This window comes from Danio rerio, chromosome 16 (assembly GCF_052040795.2).
Source record: "Danio rerio strain M-AB ecotype USA chromosome 16, GRCz13ab, whole genome shotgun sequence".
In the NCBI taxonomy this organism is placed as follows: domain Eukaryota; kingdom Metazoa; phylum Chordata; class Actinopteri; order Cypriniformes; family Danionidae; genus Danio; species Danio rerio.
The window spans coordinates 23360399-23388160 of record NC_141036.1 but is presented as its reverse complement, the minus strand read 5'-3'; the positions used below and the strand labels follow the sequence as shown (position 1 = coordinate 23388160).

The 27762-nt window shown below is 35.9% G+C and overlaps 1 protein-coding gene and 2 long non-coding RNA genes across 38 annotated transcripts in view; 2 read left to right on the top strand and 1 right to left on the bottom strand.

Moving 5' to 3' along the window:
* Positions 1-27762, top strand: part of tax1bp1b (Tax1 (human T-cell leukemia virus type I) binding protein 1b) — a 350945-nt gene that overhangs the window by 3187 nt on the left and 319996 nt on the right. For 21 of the 36 annotated variants that reach the window (XM_087285234.1, XM_087285233.1, NM_001430974.1 and 18 more), the window contains 3 exon segments: positions 6769-6965; positions 25420-25522; positions 25986-26176. In XM_087285234.1, the coding sequence (XP_087141360.1) occupies positions 6789-6965; positions 25420-25522; positions 25986-26176 (471 nt within the window). In that variant the 5' untranslated portion in view covers positions 6769-6788. 36 annotated transcript variants of the gene reach the window in all.
* LOC141378089 (uncharacterized) lies at positions 82-17899 on the bottom strand. Its single transcript, XR_015511299.2, has 2 exons — positions 17678-17899; positions 82-338 (listed from the first exon to the last, which is right to left on the bottom strand). It is a non-coding gene; the product is annotated as an uncharacterized LOC141378089 (long non-coding RNA).
* Positions 12278-16797, top strand: LOC147833326 (uncharacterized). Its single transcript, XR_015511300.1, has 2 exons — positions 12278-14534; positions 15639-16797. It is a non-coding gene; the product is annotated as an uncharacterized LOC147833326 (long non-coding RNA).

Here is a 27762-nt window from a genome sequence, read left to right as displayed (position 1 = left end):
AGTAAAAGTAGCTACTGTCAAACTACACATTTAGAAATGTGGTCAGCCACACTACACTGAAAAAAAATGTTGTCTGCAAAATCGTTGCAAACTATTTATGTATTGAATTAAACAAATTAAATTTAGTAATGTTCAACCACAAAAGAAGTGACACATGGCTCCATTTTGGTATAAAATTTTTTCAGGTCCTCGCACAACATTCTTACTTCAGGTTAATTGCAATTGGTGGTAGTCTCCACCAATCAGCTGGTGTGTGGTGGTGTGCGGTCTGGCGTAATATGGCTGCTGTCACATCATCCACGTGGATGCTACACACTGCTGGTGGATGAGGAGATTCCCTGCAAAAAATGTGTAAAGCAATTTAAGTGTCAAGACAAGTACTATACAAATGTAAGGAAATATCATGACTGTGAGAATACTTTATGGATTGAATAATCAACTGTTGTTAGTTGAATTTTTATAAAAAAAATTTTTTTACAGTTTAATAGTAATTAATTAATAGACCAACAAATGCAAAACTTTTAGATGTGTGATTTACCAATAGATGGCTGGAATATACTGTTGAAATATATGACCACAGAAGACACTGTGCTGCTTCAGACCATCATAAGTTCAAAAATGTAGTGTAGCAGTTGTCAAGCTACTCTGCTACTTTAAAAGATACATTGTATCGTAATAAGTTGCTGAGCTGCTGACAGGCTACTGAAACAATGTATCTAAACTAGAGCTACTTGTAGCTATTTACTTCCCAGCACTGGATTCTTTTTTGCAGGGGTCCAATTATGCTTTTACAAAGTTTTGCTTCTGTTTGAGGGCTGTACTAGGACAGGGGTTCCCAAACTTTTCAGCCCGCGACCCCCAAAATGACAATGCCAGTGACTCGTGACCCCCAAGTCTCTGAGGTGGTGGTTATAAATACAGAAACCTTGTATGCAATGACGCGCACAAACACACAAATAGACCCAAGTCTATTCTTTGTTTTTTTATGTATGTCAGTGCTGTAAATGGGCTAGAAAGTTTAACCTGGTGTTACAAAATCTGCTGCATCTGACAGTATTGCTGTGTCTTTAGTATAATGTAATTAATCGAGGAGCCGCAATCTATACTATAGTAACTATATAGTTTATAGTAACTACAAACGACTATTTTTTTTCTCTTCAGTAGGTCATTGATAAAATACAGTAAGTCTTAAGGTTTATTAAAAATGTATTGATTTTTGAAAATCACCAGGCGACCCCCCCCTTTATTGTCATGCGACCCCTCGGGAGGTCCCGACCCCCACTTTGAGAACCTCTGTACTAGGACATGCTCTCATACTTGGTGCTCAAATAAATAAATAAATATATTTCACAGAATGTACATGTACTCTCTAAAAAAATAAATGTGTTTATTTTAAATTGTTTTATTATTAAATTGGTTGGCTGTCCTGGTATGTTGTGATTGGCAAACATTGATGGTCTTACAGTACTGCCATGTTCATTACCCAAGCAGCAAGGTCTGTTCTGTGGAAGCTGGTCACAGCCAGAGAGAGATGAGCTTGGTACTTCTCAAAGATCAAAGCTTACCAGTGTTTTCAATGGGGAAAAAACATATTTAGAGGATACGTTTTTTTCAAACAGAATCGTAACATCAAATATTTCACAGTATGATCAGTTTTAGGCAAGAATATTGGTCAAGAGGATTTTACAAAACCTTTGCAGAGGGGGATATGCAAGACATATTATAGTGAAAGTAGCTGTGTCTCATTTCAGGGGCTGCATCCTTCGAAGAATGTAAACTTCAAAGGTGAGTTCTTCGAAGTCACAGGCCGAACTGAGCATTTTGAAATGAGACGATTTAGCCTACAGGGGACATATCTCGTTACCAGGCAACTATAACAGCTGCTGTTAATAAGCAGTAATAAAATTTTTATTGTTTTTTACATGTTGATCCAAAAATGTAAATTGTCTATAAAATCACTTTTTAGTAAGGCATGTCATACTCTGTGTTTTTTAACACGTCTTTAGCTATCCAAGTAAAATAAAACCTAATTCATAAATTTAATCTATTTTTAATCGAGTTTTCGTTTAAAAATGTGCTGCTGTTATCAGCACACAATTAATCTTAAGGATGTTCAAGGCCATGAAGGATCCACCAGTTGTATTCTTCACCTGGGAAACGAAGGACGCATTTTAAGGCTGCATGTGAAGGAGTAGCCTTTTAATTTTTTTTTAAATGAGACAACCTTTGTCGCACCACGATGACGCTTTGATCCTTCGGAGGATGCAGCTTTTAAAATGAGACGCAGCTAGTGTTGTGGGGTTTTTTGTTTTGTTTGTTTGTTCTCCTCCCATCCCCCTATCATTGGAATTTCCATAGGTGAGATTTGTGACAGGGTAAATCCCTGATCCAAGTTTTTAGTCCAGATAAGCCATTTGTAGAATATTTTTCAGAGTTTCCTCTAGGATTTTTTTCAGCTGTGGCGACAGGCCTTTTTTTTTTACACAGATCTACTTGTGGCGTTATTTCAATGACAAATGTCGTGAGCGCAGTATTATGAGTCGAGATTGCATTTATGTAATAGCCTACTGCATGCGGATCTCTTTGCTTGCACGCCAATTTCCTCTGCTCGTGCAAAAAACTTTTTGCACACCCCTCAAATATAAGTCACTTCAAGAGCGCGCAGATCTTGTGCGCTCTCAAATAACCGCTGCTGAAGTGCGATTTAATGCGTGTATGTAACGAGTATGTCTCCTGCATTTATTGGATTTGCTAGGAATATTTATGAATGTCTCCCTAATAAACCTACAGAGCTATATTAATGCGTCCTGAAGTAAAGTGAAACGCCTACGTCATGTTTGCTGGCCTAACGCATCATGCACCTGTCAGTCAGCCAATCAGACAGTCAGCACGTAACCTTAAAGGGTAAACATTTGACGCACAGCAATACTACTGTTACAGAAAAGTTCACGCTGTTATAATTCACTTACCCTTTAATAGGTTTTGGTGCGATTATTACCCGCTATTAAAAAAACTAAATGTTTTGAATGAGAAGCTGTAATAAATGTAGCCGTGGCAGGATGAATTTTGGCGTGGAGCCCCGCCAAGGAAGAATGAATGTAGCGGAAACCATGATTTATTTATTTATTTACTTAATTAAAAAATATATATGTTTCTCGCTGGAGTGGACTTTTCGATTTTTTAACTTAGTAACATGAAAAACTACGAACTGACTGCAACTTAAAAAGTGAAAAAGAATAATTGGACTTCTTTAAAACCCTTGACATAGCTGAAAGATATGCAGTGGGTGAGTGACATTTGATCAAAGATCAAGCTCAAAGCTTAAAGCCTTTTAATCCTTCAATCCGCACATCTGTAAATCTGTTCTAAGTTTCAAACAGTGTGTAATTTCGTAAGACATTTGCACGTACAGAGTGGGTAAGTGAGCTAATAGATTCCTTGAAATGTAACAGAAAAATCATACCTTGGTTTAAATAGCAGCATTTCCACTTTGACATCAATCACTCCTGTAACCAAACCTGTACCATATTTATACAGATAAAGTTATAAAATACAAATTTAAATTAATTATATTTAATACTTTTATAAATATACAGTTGAAGTAGTTATTAGAATTTGAATTTTTTTCAAATATTTCCCAAATTATATTTAACAGAGCAAGCACATTTTCACAGTGTGCCTAATCCTTATTACACATATGCATCACTTTGGTTTTTATCCTACTGTACAAAAGTTATTTACACTTAAATACACAGTTTTTTTTTTTTTGAAACTCGAGCTGGGTATTGAACATTGGTTAATTTTCATATAGTTCATATATGACAAATGTACAAGTTATAGCTCAAATGAAAGCTCTTGCTGGTGCTCATACGTTTCTAGCATTCTTTTTACTGAATTATATTCACATATCAAATAGTTGTTGAATGAATCACGATATTTTCATGGCGCAGAAGTGAAAACAATACATTCATGATCAATAAGCAGCCCCAGATAGCACAGACAGCTGTCATCTCTGACCTTATGCTGTGCACTTCAGGGCCATTCTTCTCTGTCTTTGAGGTGATGTGCAAAAGTAATCATTTTATATGTCTGATGTGGTCCAAACATAGTGAATTCTGTTTGATCAAACAAAAGAATATAGTGAAATATGAAAACAATGATCGGTCCCTGTGGCTTGTATAGAATCTCTCATCATTTAGAATACAATAACTTTTGCATAGGTTATGGTAGAGACATTTTTCTTTTTTCCTATGAATACAGACATGTGCAGGAACCACCAAAATTAATTACAGCACCCTAGACACACAGAATCTAAAAGGTACATTTTCAAATTTGAGTTTATAAAAAATACAAAAAGCGCCTCTTTTTTTAGGTGTTTCTTATAACACACACAACATATACAGTTATTTCAACACTTTCAATGGGGTTTTATGAAAATTCAAAGGGTTTTCTTTAAAAAGATACCACATTTTTGCATTTACACCTCTGCATGAAGCTTTAAAATGTAGGTAGGCAAAATCCAGGCAGAAATCCTAAAATAGCAGCAGAGATTAACTGGTTAATTTAATAGTACTTAAGCAATTTTCTTTTTCATTTGAAGATAATATCATGTATAGTATAAAGGTTGTTGTTTGAAGGTAAAAAAGTACAGTTAAATGGTATTTTAGGGTTGCACTGTTACCCTATTATCCTATTAACATGTTATCAAATCATTCTTTTGTTTTAAATTTGCCTGAAAACAATATTTAGGATAATCATATTGTAATGCTGAATCATAGTTTTTAAAACTTTAAGGCAATCCAGGTTTATACATGCAAGAGCAATAAAAAAATGTAAGCGTCTTTAAAATTTTCTGTTGGATTATTATGATCAGAGGTTATTTTTTTAAATATGTAAAGGTTCCACAAGCTTGTTTCTACACCTGATCAACATCAAGATACAGTTATTAAAATAATAAAAAATCCAGAAATATCAATTTGAGCTTGCATCATGCTGTTCTTCTTTGCATACTTCACTTACATAGAGGCTAATCAAGTCCACACAAGTCCTGCTGAGTTTTATAGTTTTTAAATATGTAATTTTAGATAATTGTGCTTAAGGAAGCCTATTATTGAGCCCACTTGATTTATTTTGAAATATAAAGAGACAGTAACAGAACAAAAATGTGTTTTAACTTATGCAAACTTTTTTGGTATTGTTTTGCTTATAGAGTCAATCTGACATGTAGTTTGTAATAATCTCTTAGTTGTTTGCTTCTGTAAAATTCACCTAAAACGTTGCTGCAGGAAACAGATATTGTATACTATGATACTATGGCTCCAACATACTGGCGGTACCATGGTAGTTTGTAAATGATAGTATCATCATTATGTACAATAGATAATGTTGAATGTGAAAAAGTCACTAAATGCCTACACGTTTGTGCAACAATAAACCATTTTATTTAAATAGTGTGTGGAGCCCTTTAAGGTTGCAAAACTGTGTAGAATTCGTGCCTTTTATAGTAGCCTATTCCACGTTTTCTAATACTTCAGTTCGAATGCACATCGGTTTATTTCTGTTCCTGTTAATATGATTTAGCTACATCTCTTTAATAGAACAATTCACAAAGTTAAATTTTGAATTACTTTGGATTGTTACCTGAAAATATCCATAATAGCAACAGGAAACATTGAAACATTTTTTGACCACTTCAAATAGCCTAATTTTGTTGGAAAAAATATCTTTTGTAACAAATATCATTTGGTATGATTTGTATCTTTATTTTAATGTATTTTTGTTTATCAGTTATCTACAAAATAAACAAATAGAATGAATACATTTTTTAGGTGAATTGGGGTGCAAATTAGGGCTGTGCGATTTGGGGAAATATCTAATTGCAAATTTTTTTTTGACAGATTTTGCGATTTGACTTATGATTAAATTCAAACTTTAAGCTGATTTTAATTTAATTCAAGCAGGCGACGCAGTTGCGCTGTAGGTAGTGCTGTACCTCACAGCAACAAGGTCGCTGGTTCAAGCCTTGGCTGGGTCAGTTGGCGTTTCTGTGTGGAGTTTGCATGTTTTCCCCGCGTTCGTGTGTGTTTCCTCTGGGTGCTCCGGTTTCCCCCACAGTCCATGCAATACAGGTGAATTGGGTGGGCTTAATTGTCCATAGTGTATGAGTGTGTATGGATGTTTCCAAGTGATGGGTTGCAGCTGGAAGGGCATCTGCTGCGTAAAACGTGCTGGATAAGTTGGTGGTTCTAAGCCGAAAAGAAAATTAATGAATTACAGTATCGCAACACTACCTGGTATCGTGATACTTCAGCTCGTATAGTATCATAAGATTAATTAATGGTATCACAACAACCATAGTGGTAACAAAACTAGTGTAAATATGATTGTTTTTTGGTTAAGATTTGAATAAATGAAGTGTAATCATTAAAATGTGACATTTTATAAAGTCATTTTTTTATCTTCTTTCTTTTATAATTTGTTTAAATGGGTGTAATGCACAGTCAGGACCCAGTTGTTTCTGTCTAAATGTTGTAGTGATAACTGTTGTTGCTTAATTGTGTTTGAAACCGTTAACTGTACAGCAAATATTGTAAGATAATAGCCAAAAAGAAATTTATATTCTGCTATAGGCACTGATTGGTTCAAGGGTCTTTACACAACATTTTGATGACATAATATATTTTAATTGAATATAAAATATTCCACACTGAGTATTTTCAGGTGTCTCTTATTGTTCTCACTTCACTTATGGGTCCTGTCTTCCCACAGACACAGCTGCTGATAGACAGATGGCTTTATTCCTGGAGGGAACAGCAGCAAGCAGCGCCATGGAAACGTCTAATTTCGCCCATGTCATCTTCCAGAATGTGGGGAAAAGTTACCTCCCTCACGGAGCATTAGAGTGCCATTACACCCTCACGCAGTTCATTAAACCACATCCCAAGGACTGGGTCGGCATATTCAAGGTGACACTTTCATTTAGCTTGTTTTTACTTTCACTTTTTTGTCAAGTTTTGTTCAATTCTTGGATTTGAAGCATCTAATAGGTAATGGATTGTATTGTCTTTCATAATACTTTCAAACATAGCAGTTTTTTTCTTTCTTTTAGAGCTGCACAATATATTGATTATTATTAAGCCTGTTGCAATAATCAATATATCGACTTATCGCACAACTCATGAACAGGATCTCAATCATTTTGATATATATGTAGATATATATATATATATATAGCCCATACATTAAAAAATTCTAGCAACACTTTAGCTGATTGTGCAACATCTCTATCTCTATTGGAGGTGTCAGTATGGTTAAAAAAACAATATAGGGTTTACTATTAATTACTATAGTATGTTTTCATGTGTGTGCCTGACAACTGAAAATAGATCTGGTAGCAGATATCGCAGCCTCTGTTACTTTTTTAAGTTGCACTTTTTTGATTAATATTTATTAATATTTACTTAGGATATGCGTTATCACACTCGGATTCCAATGCCTGATTATTAAATTGTTAAAAAGACTATAATTAAAGTGAAATACTTATTAATGAAACATTTGATGATATTATATTCTTCATTCTGGCATTATATTATAAGTGGGATGAAATGGTCTTAAAATGACGATATTATTGCTTATCCCAATATATTGTGGTGCAATATATCGTACAACAAATAATAGATATCGTGACAGACTTAATTATTACCATTATAGTAAAAAATTTTTATGAAATATTCTTGTTAGAGTGAGATAAAATAAATTGCATTTCTTCTTTGTGTCAGATTCAAATTTGACCAATCAGATAGGGCCTTTATTAGGGTTGTGCCGATAGACAATAGTATCGTGTATTGATGATATGCAAGAGCTGAAACCTATGACGATTTTAAAGATTATATTTAGCTCGTTTCACACAAATGTAGACCTATTACATGTTTTAATTGCATTATTGAATAAAATAAATCGTGTTATTAATTTTAATCATCATCATTAATAAATTAACTATAAATAATATGATAGATTCAAATGTGACACTGTTGATGATTACTTTTGTGATTGATTAGACCTGAAGCTGTGCCGCGCTCAACTGAACAAAAACATAGATAATTTCACCGCATAAAAACAGTCACATGCGGGCGGTTAGTCCTTAATCCGCCTCCCGTCTGAAAGGACCTTAATGCGTCCTTGTTTCTTCCATGCGTAGATAAATGTCATTTCATTTGCTTTCATCCATGTATATTATATCCATTTTGCAGCAGTCCTGCAGGCCGAGGATAACGGCATGAGCCCAAAGTCACCATCAAATCCTGTCCCGCGCCGCACTGTTGCATCGAGTCTTGTTTGATATAATTTCGGTTTCAAAGCCCATTTAGCTGTAAGAGCGCAGTGATTTGCATTGGTTTGAATTATTATCCAAAATCAAACGTTATGCAAATGCAATAGGTTATTAAATAAGTTTAAAAATCAGCCGAAAGTTTAATAAATATGTTTAGATATGGTTAAATATAATACAATTAATTTATATATATATATATATATATATATATATATATATATATATATATATATATATATATATATATATAATTATTATAATTATTATTATTATTATTATATATAACACTGTCGTGCCCCCATGCGATAGTATCGGCGATCTCACAGGGGGCGATATGGCGATCTGAAAAGTTTGTATATCGCCCAACACTAGCCTTTATACCCGCCTCTTTGGTAATGTTATGCTATTGGCTAGACTGGGCCTATACTATATATGCACCTTGTGTTGAAAATTAATTGAAATGCAGAGAGTAGAGACAAGTGAAGAAAATATCAACAGCGAAAAGGAATCTAAATGTCTGCAGAGGTGTTTTATAATTCAAATGTTTCCACCGGCCAGTTTTTTTTTTACTTTTATCCTGAATTAGATGTAATTAAATTTGAAAGATATCTACTGTATGAGAGGGTTATTTTAAGAGGATCATTACATACAAGACTTTAAAAATAGCATTATGTCATATTGCTAGAAATGAGAAGTCACTATAAATTTGATCACAGTTAAGGAAGCACGATTATAGATTTTGGTTGTACGATTAAAGTCTGAGGAATAATCGCGGTTTTACAGATATCGAGGTTTTTATACATTCGTTAATTTCAAAACATTTCTAGTTTAGAAAAAGCACTTCTTGTATTTTATTGCTGCTCAGTAACCAAATAACACAGCACAAAGTAATATTAAAAACAAACAATACAATTATATATAATAAATTGTCTCAGTTAGAATGTGGTGTTTCATTAGAGCATCTCAAAATGTCATGGCAAAATTAAAAACTGGCAATCGGAGGAAGCACAAGAAGATGTTCATTCTGTGTGTATCAGGCATTGTTTAATACAATTTAAGATTCTGCACCGACTCAACTTGTCCAAATTTAAGCTCTCTAAGATGTTCCCTTCCATAGACCCACTGTTTGATAGATGCAGTCAAACCCCGGCATTGCTCAGTAACATGTTTTGGACTTGTCCTAAAATGGTTAATTACTTGATTTCAGTTTTTCAAATAATATCAGAAGTGATGTGAAAACAAGTATACCCCTGGGCCTATTTTACCTATATTTGGTGTCAGTGATGATGCAGAATTATCAAAAAAATCTATGTACAATAATTAGATTTATAACCCTTTTGGCACATAGATGGATATTACTGAACTAAAGAAATGAAAAGATCCTCTGCGTTTCTCCACAATAATAAAAAATGTCATGTGTTGCCTGTAACTTAAAGCTAAGACTTTCCCTTAAAAATAAAATGAAGACTTTCCATGTAATATGGAATCCATTTGTTGAGTACATTAACAAGAGAGCAGTGATTGAACCCTTGTAGAAACACTTCAAATCCCCCCTTATTTAGTTATTTTCTTTTCTTTTCTTTTTTTTCTTTCTGTTTTTTCTGTATTTTTTAGTTCTGTTATACATAATACAACATTTTAGCATGATGTTACAACTTTTTGTTTAAAAGGAAAAAAAGATGATGTAAAAAATACAATAAAAAGAATGTTTAAAAAAACTAAACAAAAAATATATATTGTTATCATATTGTTCATTTATTATGACAAAATTATCATTTATAAATAAAAAAAATATTAGCTATGTATTTCTCTTTTAAAGAGAACAAATGTAGTCAAAGGCTGCTGAATCTCTGTCTGACAGGCACTTTTGATCGACAACTTTACTAAATGATTTGGTATTTTTCATTTTGTACTTTTTTTTTTCTCTTTGGAGTAGAAATGTGTATATTCTATAAAAAGTATGAAGCTGGCTGGTCCAGTTGTTGTCATGTGACTCGTGGTGTGCTTGTAGCATTCTTTCAAAGGTGAGACTGGAAAGCGTGAGCGCATGCGTGTCACTTCCATGTGCGTAAAGCCATGCGCCTCTATTGGAAATAAACATGCATGCGCAAAAGACACAATATGTGAACGGTCCTTAGTTAATAGCCTCAGCCATAGTTATGTGTACAAGTCTACTAGTACACATTAAGCCTAACTTTGTGTAGTTGCTGCAGTTTTGTTTCGTGCAGAAAAACGGTGTTGAGAAGACTTTACGATTAATTAACCGTGATGAATTAAAGCACAGTTAAAAGGGAAATTGGTTAATCACATATTTTCTCAGTATTATGCAGCCCTACGTTTTATTTTCATTTTTTATATTTAAATAACCTCTATGTACATCCTACTGGTAGTGCATTTATGCTAACATTTAAACATATTGATGTCCTTGCTAGGGCTGGGTGATTCATCAAAATGAAATCAAAAACGTGATTAAGCAAAGCTGTGATTGTCATGCACATCTTCTCAGTGAAGCACAGCTGTAATCAGCAGTAAATCTCTCTCATGGAAACTCCAAATACTTTCATGTAGACAGTCCCAGGAAATCCCCATAGCATTGCATTATAACAGAAGATTTAACTGCTTTCTTTTGATTCTATGAAGCTTAAAATCACCGGGATGACTATGGAATCATTGAAGGATTTATTTCAAAAACATTTGGAATAAAAACATAAGTTATGTATTTTCGAAAATAGATCATAGAACAACTTACCTCAGCTTTAGCTGAGGTCATCTCAAGATGTCAGCTTTGCTTTTTTATAAGATAAAACTTATATTAATGTTTGTGGTGTAACTAAATCAATCAATCATTTCAGTGAATAATATTTTTGGGCTGTTTTTGACTAAAATTTGTAATATTTTTTTCTTCTGGAGAAAGTCTTACTGTTTAGAAGGGTCTTGAAAAATTTCTAGTCAAATATTATTTACTGTCATTATGGCCAAGAAAAAATAAATCAGTTATTAGAAATGAGTTATTAAAACTATTGTGTTTAAAAATGGGTTGAAAACAATCTTCTTTCTGTTAAACAGAAATTAGGGGGAAAGGGTCGCTAATAATTCAGGAGGGCTAATAATTCTGACTTCAACTGTTTATAAACAGTTATTTTCCTCCCTGTAAATAAGAAAAGGAAAATAAATACAATAGAATAAAAATATGAAACAAACTGTGCTTTGAGCTTCTTGTTAAAAAAAAACTAAACTTTTATAATAGCTACAAAAGTCCTTCAGTCAAGGGCAGTGAGTTGTTTTGTCCTTTGTTGTTTGATTAATGATAAAAACTGCAGCAGGAATATTGTGCACTGTCACTTTAAGAGCAGTGAGGTTCTGATTTATGGTTTCACTCTCACATGTCTTTTGATTCTCAACTCGTTTCTTTTTTACATAAATAAGGATTAATATGAATAATCACTAAACACCATGTTTTGACACAAATGTGCATGTATTCGACCATTAAAGCGATCACATTAAGATGACATTAGATGTGTGTGATCTGCACATCTCTGAGGCTGAGCGCACACACACACAACAGCATACAATCTCTTTTGCGCTTTTAAAAACATAAGTGTTTTGAATGCACATCAATAAATGATGCGCATCCCATGTTGCGAAAGTTTAATAACAGTACATGCTTTTAGTCATTTTCACGTGAGACTGAGTTTTGCAGAGTAACAAATGTGTACAACTGGAAAGGGGGTGGTGTATGGTGCAATAATCATCATTTATCTGCATTTTCTAATTTCTAATTAATTTTCGACTAATTGCACAGCCCTACCTCATGTGGAACTCTGAATCTGCGTCTCATTTAGGAGTCTGTTACTATCCACAGGAGGTCGCATTTTGGTCACAGACACATGCTTTAAGAGCCTTTCTGAATGAATGAAATATGAGGTTTTCCAACGAGAAAACTCAGGGTGCTGAATTATAACTGGGTACGCTGGCATTGGGCAGGTTAAAAAAAACAAAAACAAGACAGCTGTTCCAGCACATACAGCACATTTTCAAAGCAGAACATCTGACTTCAGTATTGTTTTTCAGATAAACAAGAATGCTCACTTGGCATGTTTCTTAAATATCTGCAAACATATTATGGTATTTTTCTGCTTTAAAAACATACGTACAGTACCTTTAAATGCATTAAAAAAGTTTTGAGATAGATTATTGGGGATTGGGCCAGATCGGGTAGCTTTACTTGGCCATAGGGAAATTAAGACCTGTTTAAAATGATTTAAGACCAACAATATAATATTTCAGTGAGTTTAAGACTTTTTAAGGCCTTTTAATTTTGTTTCTGAAATTCAAGACATTTTAAGACTTTGTAAGACCCCGCGGATACCCTGTGTTATTTATAGGGTAATCTGCACTTGATTCATACTAGATTAAAGTTCAAATGTAGTCTTTGTTGCCAGGTCATTTCTATTTATTTTTTCCCTCAGCAAGCCATTTAGATGATCACCTACCATGGTTATTGAGGAAGATGTTTTAATGGAGAGCTCATTATGAAATCTTTTTAACCTGATGAACATGTGTTGCTACTCCCCCAACAGTATATCTTGTTCAGGGAAAAAGTGTGAATCATATCCAGGAAAATCTCAGTCACAACCATTTCCCCTTCTAACAAGGTTTTCATCAAGTAAGCATGAACATTTACTACAAGCTTGTATAACAGAATGCGGTTTGAGTTTTTTTTTTCTTTTTTTTTAGAGGATCTTGGCAGAGACCAAAAAACTGTTATAAAATATTGCAGCCTGCTAGTAGTTTGAAAATTCCACTATGTTGGCACAAAGCGGTGCGTCATGCTGGAGTGTAGTTGAACGCGAGTGTGGTCATGACGGTGTGCACGGGAATGAAATATGTGCGTTGGCAGGATTAGAGGGGTGTTTTGGCTCCGTCTGCTTTTTGGAGTTCCCCAGCTACTGCTGGATGAGAGAACATAAAACAAACGGCATTTACAACATTATGGATGTGGACTGCATGGTGAGAGGAAATAAAAGAGAATATCTGACTGTTGTGGGAGGGGGCTTTGAGTGTGGTCACTGTCAGGGTTTTAGTATCTGGGTTCGGATCTGACCAGATCAAAGTGGTTTTTAGAATTTTTTTCCTTCTCGTTTGACATAGTCCATCTGATGAAGCTGTTTTATGGGTAGCTGTCAGGAAGGCTTCTACTTCTCAGCGCTTCTAGCACATTGTGGCTGATGTTCTTGCTTAAAAAGACAAACCCCCCCGTGAGAAAAATGTACAGCGTTCAGGTCTTAGGAAGGTGGGTTACAAACTCCATCCACAGAAAAATGGGAAGAGTTAGCTCACCAGTTCTGTTCTTTTTGTGTGTGTGTGTGTGTGTGTGTGTGTGATATTAAAGCATCTTTTAAAGATGTTTAGGCTAATATCTTGTTAAAATAATCAATTAGATTTTATTAACAAATTATTTAATTAAGATATTTAATTAGAATGGAATCTGTAGATTTGATTTTATTCAGTTTTGAATAATTTGGCATATTTCAGTTATAATTAGTGTTGGGGGCAATTAGTAACTTGTTACTGTTATTAAATTACTTTTCTGATGGAAAAAGTAAAATGTAGGATAGATTTTCATTTTACTTTACTTGCCGTAAATAGTGTACATAAACAATTCTGTGTTTATCAATTCAGAGAATCAAAATAATGTTTATTTGGCAGAGTAATTCTATTTTTCAACTAAAGAACATTTATCATTTATATGAACAACTGCACGTGCTTAAGAAAAGAAATAAGTGGGAAATAGTTTAAGACAATATAAGGTCTAAATTCAGATTAGCAGAGTAACTGTTTGAGGTATCCGCAGGTTCTTAAGTCTTAAATTTCAAAAAACAAATTTTAGGCCTTAAAAAGTCTTACATTTTCTGAAATATTGTGTTGTATGTCTTAAATCATTTTAAACAGGTCTTAATTTTACTCAGTCCAAATAAAGCTAAGCCCAATTGGGCCAACATCCATCAAATCACCAACAATCCATCTTAATAAAATCAGGAAAAGAAAACTAAAAATAATTACACAGTTCCTTGTGATAATAACAGAAATGAATTCGGTTGAATAGAAGTTATAGTCAATCAATTTGGACCAAACGCCAACAAATGTAAATTTATGTAATTGCCTCCACAATAAATATAATTTTAACCTCTTAAGGCCCAAAGCAGTGGCGTAGCGCAAAATGCGGAGGCCCCCCTGCAGGGATCACCCAGGGGGCCCCCAGTTGAATCACTGATCGCACGGCCATTCCTGACAAAAAGCTTGTGTTTGTGTGTACAGAAATGTACTATTCACCCTCCCTGTTAAATTTGATCTAATCCGTGTCCTGAAACACACCTCCTCTCCTGCTTTCACTTCTCATACTGACGGAGGAGCGATTTGTTCGTGAATGAATCTCCGTTATGAACGACTCGTCTCGTACACTAGCCGACAACAACACAAGTTTCTGGCAGCGCAGCATCCCGTTGTCTTATTTCTTTTGCATTGTTTGCTGATTTTATTCAACAAAACTAGCATAAGCCGAGTATTTAGTGCGAGTTGGAGCTACTTTGCCTTATCATTAATGCAGTAAGTGACTGTATTATCATCAATAACGTTACTTGTTTAGCACAAATTTCAGAACATACAAAAAGTTAAAAAATTTAATCTTACTTATGAAATGTTCTGCCTTTGTGCTTTGTTTTCTTTGTTTGCTCGTTACTACACTCGTCGACAGCGCTAAAGTCCTGCATCTTCACGTAATAATACTGTCTTGTCTAGTGCGGTTGAATGACATTTGTCCTGGGAACACTGTACCAATGTGGCGGCGCTATTGACGCATCAGGGTCCCTATGCGATATCTAGTGTATATATCTATGTCACAAATTGAGGACCGGGGAAAGGAGGCGGGGTGAAGCGACAACGCGGGGATTCCTTCACAAACTGAGGAGCGATCACAAACCTGAAAGCGGCGAGAGCGTCAAAGTAGCCAGAAGTCATTCATTTTTAACGAGAACCGGCGGCGAGAAACAGCGGCGCGTCTTTATTGGCTATGACGCGGTTCGGCGGCAAGCAATCAGAATGAAGTAGTCCACCGCTTAAGAGGAGTTCAGAGAACACAGACCTGTGAACTTTGGTTCCGACTACAGTTGTTCCCAAGAGTTTGATTATTGCGGTTCCTGGATTTATTTTCAGTTATTGAAAATCGCGACGACGTGGGGCCCCCTAATCAAGCAGGGCCCCCCCGCGGTGCGTGCCCTGCGGGCCCGTCCGCTAAGCCACTGGCCCAAAGTGTTTTTTTTTACATGCATTTTTATTTCTCTTTGCTATTTGGGTTTATTGGAACCTAATTAAGATAAACCCAAGTATCATCTTTTGATATGATGTATTTTTAGAAAACATTTTGTCCATAAATGAGGACTGGTCCGAATTTACATAAAGCACTTTTTCCTGCCTGTTTTGTAATGAATTTTAACAGATTTTTTGACTATCAGAGAGTAAAAAAAAAAAAATTTCCCCAATTTTGGACAGTTAAAAATAGTGTTCGAGACATATTATATGTTGCAAAACAGTTGCAGGACGACACTGTATGTCTGTAACAAAATATAAAACATTTCAAGTATTTTAATAATGTTAAATATGTCATAAAAAAAAGAAATATTATGTTGAAAATAGTGTATACAACTAAAGTTTTTTTTTTTGTTGACACATTAAGGTATATTGCTAAAAAAATAAAATTTAGATTTTTTTTTGTTGCAAGCAGGAAAAAAAAATTATAATAAATAAATAAATTAATTGGCCGAATTGGGATATTAGAAATAAGCATTAGTGTTCAGACCTGTATATGTCTAAAATTTCCTTACTGGTTTTTAAAAAGTCTTAAATTTGACTTGATGAAACCTGCAGCAACCCTTTTGTAATACATTTAATATTTTGTATCATTCTGATATTTTGAAAAATTATTTTTATCTTTTTTTATAGCATTTCATATTTTTCATTTAATTTTATTTGTCTGATGTCATTTTGAATAACTTACCCAACACGAGTTATAATGTCTGTACAAGATGTCAGATGTGGTTCAGGGACAGCAACTGGTTTTCACGTTTCTGATTTTAACTAAACAGTTCGTAAAAAGTTTGGCTGATTGCACAACAAACATCTTGCACAAAGAAATTGACTGCTAATTTACATACAACAACATACATCACTGGCTTTTTTTTTGTTAGTTTATTAAATAAATATGTTCTATTATATGTCAAAGAAGTTACTTTTGTTAAAAGAAATATTGAATACCAAAATACTTTGAAGATTCTCATATTATTTTTTTATATTAACTTGTACCTCTCTTAAAATGTGTAACAATACATGGATCCAATTCATGTAACTTTAATAAAGCTAATTTAATAAAGAAATTGACCAATTTAATTGACCAATATACTGGTATGGGTATCGTAATTGTAATGGGTTGAAAGTTTTTTATATTAGTATTAACATCGGTATCAGCAATAGTAAAGAAAATTCTATCGGTGCGTTCCTACAGTAGTTATAGCACATCGCATCACAAAATATTATATATGCCATATTTGAATGAGTCAAAGAGAAAACGAGGATTTCGTAGATCAAAGCAAAAGAAGTGTACACCCAACCCCCATCTTTAATTAAGATTATACAAACATATATTTAGCATAAAAAAAAAAAATGAAAGTTGAGTAATTTTAATAATTTATTATCCTAAAAGAGCAAAATAAATACATAAAACTTAATGAATAAAAATAAAAAAATTCCTTCCTATGTTCGTCTAAACCAGAGATGTCCGAACTTGGCCCTGCATGTATATACCGTCACCCAATGGATGGAGGACAATGCAGAGACTTTGCTGAGCAAATCAAGGCAAAGGCAGATTCTGCTTATATAGTGTATTCAGCATTGATTCCGCTGTTATAAATGTGACAGTTTATGTTTTTATTGCAATAAGTTATCATTTTAAAAGTTATACTGCATTAGTTAATGATTTAAAGTATTGTTTCCTGTTTATTTAAAAAAAAAAACTTACGAAGTAAATTAGGAAACTTTAATGTAACAGATTATTATATTTACCTTCGGCCCATGGCTCTCAAAGATATTTGTTTTTAGGCCCTTTATATGAAAGGTTTTTGGTTTGGGTACCCCTGATCTAAACAATTTGAAGAATTCCAGTAAATAAAACTGCACTTGGTATGCAGTTCTCAAAGCTAAACACCTCTAGTTGCATGTAGCAATGACAGTTTTTCCTGAAGACCAATGTTTCTACATACAGTTCCCAATTAGGTTCTGCATTATGATGAAACTTACTTCATAATGTTGTCTGGGTAGCAGTGCCTTCGTATAGCCTTAAGGGCAGGCATGTTCCTCCAAACTGAGCTGACTGACTGACGCACATTTGTCTGCACCAAAAGACACAGAATAACCTCCGGCAACGAAGGGCACAAGATCATAAATCTCAACATGGCTGTGTCTGTGTTGACAGACAAAAGGCAGCCATGCCAAACACCAGAAAATTGCAAGACCTGTTCCATGAGTCACTTGCCTCGAGCGGCAGGTAGACATAAGGCTGTTATCGCCACCTAGTGTTCAGGAGAATAACTGATCATACCTGAACACTAAAGGGAAAGACTGAGTACATATTTTGGAACCAGGAAATCACAACATATGACCACTCTCAGTCACATGAAGGGGGAAATTCAATTACTTCCCCAGCTTGCATCCCCCATTATAAGAGCATTGTCACTATTATACCAGCCATAGCATAATTTGGGATTACATAAGAGTATATATATACATTATGTATGTTTTGAAGTCTCTGATTTTTAAATGCATTCAGAATCATCAAATTTGCCTTTTGTCTATTGTTTCTTGTTTGAGCAAGCACGCTGCCTTTGGCTTTCTCGAAGTTGGAATGGTTACAGAGAGAGCCTAGTTGAAAAACGTGTGATCGTCATGTTGGATTGTCAGAACACGCCATCAGACTCGCCATGAAGAAGGTGAACACTGCTTTATAATTATCCTGTCAGCGTAGTAGTTGTTCGCTGTTCTGCGTCCTGATATATAGACCCGCTGTACTCAATGCTGCATGTGGCTCAGCACAGACAAGAGAATCATGGGCCAAGTCAGTGCGTCATATCAAGCCAGGGATTTAGGTACTTTCTCACAAACACCGAGATGTTCTGTTGTTCTCCGTGGAGTTCTGTTTGTTTATTATAGGTCCATAAAGTTTTAGCACGTACACACATACATTTCTGGATTAACAAATGATGCCAAATTGGCTTTTCTAACAGTTAACTAGCAATAGGTGTGGTTCGTTTATGCATTACAGCATTGTTGTTATTGATATAATATTTTATTGTTGTAAAGGAGGCATCTTGCTTGCTAGTACTGGGTTGTACTTGCAATTTGGCTATGGAACTGACTGCAATTGTTATTGGCAAAGATTCAGGGAGGTGTTGTAAACATTCCTGAGATTTCGGTTAATTTTGACATTGCAGCATCATACAGTTGCTGCGGATTTGCTGGCTGCACATTAATGATGTAAATCTCCCATTCCAGCACAACCTATAGGTGCTCTTATGATTGAGATCTGGTGGCAATGGAGGCCATTTGAGTACAGCGAACTCATTGTTGTGTTCATGAAACAAGTTTGAGATTATTTTGAGGTAGAGCTGCACAATATATCGTATAAATCAACGTTTTGATTTAGTGGCTAATTCGAATAAATTCGTACGATCTCATTCATACAATTTACTATACGATTTGCTCATCCCCCAATGCCGGTTGGGTTTAGGGGCAGGGTTGGGTGCCACACCTTCTTTTTGAAATTGAATTTGTACGAATTGTCTACTAAATTGACAAAACAAAAAGTAGTTACATTTCCTCGTTAGATCAGGCTGGTGTGTCCGCATTAGACACGTCGCAGGATCTACAATGCTGATTCCTGATTATAGTTGACTACTAGCCACACTATAAAAAATTCAGTTATTTTCTTTTCGGCCTGGTCCCTTTATCAATTTGCGGTCGCCACAGCGGAATGAACTGCTAACTTATCCAGCATGTGTTTTTACGCAGAGGATGCAACCCATCTCTGGGAAACATCCATACACTCATTCACACTCATACACTACGGACAATTTAGCCTACCCAATTCACCTGTACCACATTTCTTTGGACTGTGGTTGAAACCGGAGCACCTTGAGGAAAGCTACAAGAACACAGGGAGAACATGCAAACTCCACACAGAAACGCCAACTGACCCAGCCGAGTCTCGAACCAGCGACCTTCTTGCTGTTAGGGGACAGCACTACCTACTGCGCCACTGCATCACCACAGTACTCATTCAATGATCATTTATTTATTTTCCTCTATATTTTTTATTTTATTTATGCATTACAGATTATTCTGACACGCAACTCTAGCTTCTCTGATTCTGACATGTTTGTGTGTATTTTCTCATGCTGTTCTCATTCACATCCATCTTTTCTCCCCTTGGTTTCCTTTCCCTCCGCAAAACCTAAATGAGAGACACACAGGGGCTTAATTTTCGCCCTCTTTCACCCCAAACGTCTCTAATGAGTGGAGTTTAGTCCAGGCAGTAATGACGCTCCGTATGGGCCATGCCTTTAATGGCTTCCTGCTCTTTACAGCTCCAGCACCTCAGGCAACTTTTTTTGTACAATCAGGGGATTTCTGCAACACTAATGTTATTGTGGACATAGAGGACAGCCGTATAGTTTGAGCAAACAAGCCAGAGAGCTTTCTGACATGACAGAGCTGCAGTGAGTTTGCCTGTCCGTTACTTCCAGGAGTCCCCACATAGATTTCAGTAGCAGGTACAAGGCTTGTGCGTTTGCATGTTCACAAACACAGCCAGCCCGATGTGAGTCTGATTTTGTTTGACAGTTTTATGACAGCGGGCTGAAATTATGGATGTATTTTCTGTACTCCCCCTCATCAACCATCAGTTAACAACACATAAAATTCATATAATTACATTTTGGTTTCCATTCTGAAGTATGTATAAAATTTTCACCTATTTTCTTCTTCCTGTTAAGGCTGAGTTGTAGCCACGCTCCCTCAACCGAACATATTCACGAGGCTTTGGCGAGAAACACATGGCAGACAGGCTGAGTTTCACTTGCCCCCGTAAAACGCAGCCGAGTCCATGTTTTTATGCTCTCGTCTCAAAGGCTTTCTACTAGTCCGCATGCCATGGAGATGAGGAAAATGCAAAAAGCGTCAAAGATTTTGCAGCATGATGTGAATCAGCCAATGGTCAAGACCACAACATCCTGACGAATCGTTTACCGTCTTGCTATTAGTGTATGTTGGAGTTGTTTAGTTTGAAATGTGTTTTCACTTTGGAGGCATGTGGGTAAACGAGTTTTAATTTTGCTACGATATACTATTTGTTCCAGTTTTATTTCATTCATTCATTTTCTTTTCAGCTTACCCCCTTTATTAATCTGGGGTCTCCACGGCAGAATGAACCTACAACATATCCAGCATATGTTTTACGCAGCAGATGCCCTTTTAGCTGCAACCCATCACTGGGAAACATCCAAACACTCTCATTTACACACATACACTATGAACAAATAAGCGTACCGTATTCACCTATACCACATTTCTTTGAACTGTGGAGGAAACCGGAGCACCCAGAGGAAACCCACATGAACACAGGGAGAACATGCAAACTCCACACAAAAATGGCAACTGACCCAGCCAAGACTCAAACGAGAGACTTTATTGCTGTAAGGGAATAATGTTACCACCGTGACGGCATTTTTATTTTATTCATATATATATGTATATATATATATATATATATATATATATATATATATATATATATATATATATATATATATATATATATATATATATATATATATATATATATATAAACACACACACATACATGAGCAATATCACACGAGTAGCAGTGCGATATGGCTGTATATCGGCACTGGTGGGAGGCGTGCGTGTGTGGCCTTCTGCCTTAGTGCCCCAACCAGTGCTGATATACAGCCATATCGCAATGCTGCGATAGTTCGATGGCATAATTGTGTATATAAAAACTAAATCAAACATGAAGAGTCTCAAAAACCCTTTTGTATGAGGAACTACTTTCTTCTGCGTTGGATTCAAATCATAAGCTGACAGTTAAACAGCTGAGCAAGTATCTTTGAGGCCGTACTCACACTAGGTACAGTTGCCTCGAACCGGGCCAAAGCACGCTTGTCCCCACTCCCGTCTCCCCCGACGGCCCGCGCTCACACCACAAACGGGCTTCGGCACGCTTACGTCATCGCTGCTGGGCTGTTCAGTGAGAAGCGCTCTCTCACTCAGCAGCACAGTGGAGATTTCTCTATTTCAGTCGTTTAATTTGCCGTCAAATATTTTGCCAAACAGTCCTTAGGGATGCAGGGACACGCAGTCAGATATTTCGCCTAACAGATCCGCCTCATTAACAATCATTAAGCCCTCGTGCTGCAGGAATGAGGAGGTCTGCTGAAGGCGCGCAGCTGTCGTGAAGTGAGGAGTTTGCGTCTTTAATAAACTACGGCAGTTTGCGTTCACTGAATAGTAAGAATGATTAATAAATCCATATGAAACAGTCCCTTAAAAGTCACGTCTCGCTTTCAGTTTCAGACTTTGGCGCGTTTTGCACTCACACATAAGCGTACCGCGCCAAAGCCCAAGTGAACCGCGCTCAGGCACACCTCTTCCAACCGGGCCAGGGCCGGCCAAGTGAACCGTGCTTGAGCCCGATTCAGCGCACTCACACTTCTCAAACGATCCTGGAAACGGGCCTGGGCACGGTACGGATGGCATAGTGTGAGTAGGCCCTTAAACTTTAGATCTGTAGTGTCTGCTTTTTGCTGGCTGTATGTGGGCGGAGTAATACACAAAGGGTAAAGAGGCTATACGGGTGCTGATATTACTTAAATGTATATATATATATATGTATATATATATATATATATATATATATATATATATATATATATATATATATATATATATATATATATATTATAAAAAAAACTATTTTGTAAAGTTCAGAAATTAGTTTAATCATTATTTACAGAAGATTTTGGTATGTTAAAATATCTGGTCCCTTTATTAATCCACCACTGCGGAATGAACCGCCAACTTATCCAGCAACATTTTACACAGCGGATGGCTATCCAGTCACAACCCATCTCTGGGAAACATCCACACACACATTCACACACACACACACACTCATACACTATGGACAATTTAGCCTACCCAGTTTACCTGTACCGCATGTCTTTGGACTGTGGGGGAAACCGGAGCACCCGGAGGAAACCCACGCGAAGGCAGAGAGAACATGCAAACTCCACTCAGGAACGCCAACTGAGCCGAAGTTCGAACCAGCAACCCAGCGACCTTCTTGCTGTGAGGCGACAGCACTACCTACTGCGCCATAAAACATAAAAGTTGATATTTTACTTGAATTTAATATGCTATATGTATATGTATGTATCTGAAAATGACCTGTAAATGTATTTTGATGCACACTCATAGTATTCTATGTCAATTATAAGTTTATTTCTGTAATATATTTATTTATTCATTAATTATATTTTTTAATTTGACACTTTGCTATAAACTCCTCATTTAGTTCTATTGTATATTTAATAATTTTAATATCCAGAATTTAATAAACAAACCAAAATCTGATACTATAATTTATTCATTAATTTTTGGCTTAGTTCATTTAATAATCAGGGCTTACCACAGAATGAACCTCCAACTTATCCAGCGTATGTTTTATGCAGCCGATAGCCTTCCAGCTGCAACCCTTCGCTGGGAATTGACTTATGGCCAATTTAGCTTATCCAAATCACCTGTACTGCATGTCTTTGGACTTGTGGAGGAAACCAACAGGGAGAACATACAAACTCCACACAGAAATCCCAGCTGACTCAGTCGAGGATCAAACCAGCGGCCTTCTTGCTGGGAGATGACATCGCTACCCACTGTGCCACTGCGTCACTCCCTCACAACATTTTGACCTACATGGTCTTCATCAGGTCACATCGGCAATACAAAAAAAACCTTAGATATATCGTTTTAACCATATCACACCTGAAACCAATAATAATCCTAGTTGGCTTCAGGTGTGGTGGGGTTAAAAAGGATTTCTTGTATTGCCTGTGTGACCCAATGAAGACCATGTTGGTCGAAATAGTTTTGTTAAAGCGAAGCAGTGGCAGTGTGCTGGTATTATTTGCTTATTACTTACTTAAATTTGATCAAGCACCTGCTTAAAGATTCCTCAGGTTGTACACACACTAGGCTTATAATAATAACTGGTTTCAAGGTATACTGAGGTTTGAAAACCCGTTTTTATCATTTCTATGGTAAATGTAAGTTTTGTGGGTGTTTTTTTTTAATGTTTTTTACAACTATTTTATTTATTTATTTATTTTTTTAGATCAACAGTATCTCTACATCAAAAACTACTGGTCAGCCCACGAATCGATTCAGCAAACATCTGAAAAACAAATCGCTTATACGCCAACATCAAAGCATGATGAACAGTGCAATGGCTTACTTTACAGTATATGCAAAAAAGATGTTCTAAGACTTTTCAATATTCTAGAAATTTGTTTTTGAAACTAATTAAGATAGCAGAAGTCAATGATTTATTTTAATTGTTCACCCTGACGTGCCAAAATATTTTTTTTCAAATAATGTTGTGTTCTATAGGGAAGAGTTGTTTTTTACCCAGACATTCAAAAAGAGCATGTTTTAGAGTAGTAAATCACAATTCAGTGAAACCGTGATGTTTTTAACCAATGTTGGTTCCAGAAGAGCTCACTGGGGAAGGTGGTAACAACAGCCAGTAAGTTGTTGAAAGTGAAATGAAGAGTATTGATAGTATTTACAAAGAAAGAGCAATGAGTAAATGAGGCTGTCATGATTGTCAATACTGAAAGACATCCTTTATCATACACCTTCCAACTTTTACCATCAGGTCGTCAATATTGTGTTTCCTGATGCGTAAGAAATAGGATTAAATTATCATTAATACCTCAAGCAATTAAGTTTTTAAATTCCTCTCTCAGTAGCAGCTGATGGCTTGTAGTCTGGATATTTATGTAGAGGTACCATGTTTTTGAAATGATTTATTTATATAAATGCCAAATGTGAAACGTCAGATGTCTGTGAATGTATGCTGCAAACGAAATTTCCCTACGGTGACAAATAAAGTTATACTAACTAACTAACTAACTAACTAACTAACTAACTAAGGTTATCATACCTTCAGAATCTTACACCGGCCCATGCCTAGAACACGCTGACCCGTTTTTACATCTATTATTTAATCAAAGTAATTTTTAGACTGGATCATTCCTTGTTTAAAACAGTAAGGATTTAGATACCATCTTGTTCCAAAGTCCTGTCAAATGCTTCATTCTAATTGGTTGACAGATGTTTCGAGATGTTGAAGATTCTTTTTCAGTAACTACACGGCTGTAAAGTCTTACAAGTCTTGTACATGTTGCAGTTCCATGTCACTTTGCCAAATTATTTAAGTTATTTCCAAGTAGCTTGCCGTCTGCCACAGCAAAAGAGCCACAAAACACAAATACTCTGACCACACTTATAAATATGACAAACAATATGATAAAAATGTCAAACAGCTTTGTTTTATTTCCCAGACACACACGCATGCATGCAAAAAGCCACTCGTGCACACACATCACATTGTTTTTAGCATTTTTAGCATTTCTTTTAACATGGTAACAGTAACACCTCAATGCCTTGGGTTGTTTGTGAACAGATTGAAAGTGAGAAAGCTGTACACAAGTATGTTGGTAAGTGACGTAATTGTGGCAGGCATAATGTTTATTGGATCGCAACTGAATCTGAATTATTTCTGTGGTGCCACCAACTGGAAAACGTGTTTCCTCCCTGCTTAAGCCAATTTAGGAAAGGAGAAAGTGTTTCAACATGACAAAAATGGCTTTAGCTCGAAGTTTTGAAAATCTCAATGCTTTTGACAGGTTGGATGGAGCACCGCTCGTGACTACTACACATTCCTGTGGTCACCTCTTCCTGACAACTACACTGAGGGAACCGCAATCAACAGATCTGTGGTCTTCCAAGGTAAAACACTGTTAAAAATGGGGTTTTATTCAACAGTGAATATCGTGCCAGAGTGAAAGCCCCTCAAAGGTGCATTTAGGGCTTTTAATATGTAGTGACGGATGCAATAAAATAGGAAACACTGAGGCCTCCTATTAGAAGGCTGAAGTGTTGATGGGCCAGTTTTACTGGAGTGGTTCAGGTCACATACTGGAATCTTTGTGAGGGATTATAGGGTTGTTGTGGCAGGATTCCGCATTCCTGACTGTAATTAAGAAAGTAAATGGACAGCAGTTTATTATAAAGCTGCTGTGGAACTGTAAATTTATTATGTAAATGATGGGCTTCAGGCTATGTCCAATCGTTCATTAAGGGTCATTTACTTTAATATCAGTGGGAATAACAAATTGGTTTGTTATAATGCATTTTAAGATTTAATGACAGATTTTATCTATACCTGGTGCTGATTCTGGGGTACTTGCAGGTTACTACGTCCCTAATGATGATGGTGAGTTCTACCAGTTCTGCTATGTGACACATAAGGGAGAGATCCGTGGGGCCAGCACTCCATTCCAGTTCCGCGCCAACAGCCCCACAGAGGAGGAACTGCTGACAATGGAGGATGAAGGTGGATCTGATATTCTGGTGGTCACCACCAAAGCAAGTTACCTGGAGGTGAGAAGATTTGGTTAACTATAGGGTCAAACAAAACAACAGTTCTTTTGAATAATCTTTTTTTATTTTTGAGTGTTAGATTCTGTATTGATTCTCAAAAGCTGTGAATTGATACTTTTCCATTTTCTGTTTACCTTATTTTGCAATGCAAAATTCAGATTCATATGCCGCCATGGGAAAATGACTAGGAATAACAAATGGCAGTAAACGGTGAAGCAACCCGTACGACAAACCATTGTACTTATGACAATATGTGAAATTAAAAAGGGTATGATGTATAGAAAATACCAGTTTGCAACAACAAGCACCATAACCAGCTGTTTTATGTTGCTAAAGGTCAATGAAGTTGAATAATAATGGAAGTCTTGGCTCATTTGCAACTTTGGACTACAAAACAGTGTTTGATTACAGTGTTTGGATCAAAATGATTAATTTTATGATACTTTTATGTCAAAAATTATTAGAATATCAAGTAAAGATCATGTTCCATAAATATATTTTGCAAATATCCTACCGTATAAATACTTAATTTTCGATTTGTAACGCACTATGCTAAGAATTTCATTTTAAAGCCAATTTTCTCAATATTTTGACGTTTTTACACTGTCTGATTACAAATTTGCAAAATAGTTGTATCTCGGCCTAATTATCTTAACAAATCACACATCAGTAGAGAGTTTATTCATTGTATTTATTAACAGACCCTTGTAACTTTTGTAGTCTAGGTTCACTTTTAAGTTCCATTGGCCATGCCCTGTGCTTGGAAAATAAGGTAGATATTCCAGAGAATTTGGAAGTGATGTAAGAGGCGGTATATGCTCATGTCTTTAAATTTTTTTCTCTGTAACTTTTTTATTAAAAACACACCCATAGAATCCATGCAGTGTATCCACCCACTGTTTCTGGCACGTGTTGTGCTGTACTCACTTCACCTTTGCGCATCATTCCAACTTGAACAGTCAAACATGTGCTTATGTGTTGTAATACCTGTCTTGCTGAGTATTCGAATGAACAGAGATGGCAGTTATATATGAACTGAAAGTACTGTAAATATTTTGAGACACTATCTGTGTATAAGATCAAATTAAGTATAAGTGAATAATACACCGTTAATGGCATTCATATAAATAAAATAAAAATATCATTATGGCTTTTAAAAAGGCGTTTATATATTTTAAAAAATGCATGTTGAATGCAATCAATCCATTTGGAATCGATGTGTGTGCGAATGTGTGTGTGCGTATGTGTGTGTGTGTGCGTGCGTGCGTGGGTGCGTGTGTGTGTGTGTGGGTACAGGTATGTAAATAATAAAGAGTCCACTTGAACATTACCAGCTTCTCAGGATTTAGTTACAGTTGTGCGTTTGGGTAGTTTTATTGTCAATCTGCCCAGTTGGTGGAATGAACTCCCTAACTGCATCAGAACAGCAGAGTCACTCGCTACTTTCAAGAAACGACTAAAAACTCAACTATTTAGTCTCCACTACATTTCCTAATCTGCAATTGCCTCTCTGAATATCACACTAACTGTACCAAAAAAAAAAAAAAACACTAATATTACTAATACTTCCCTTCTTAGACTATACA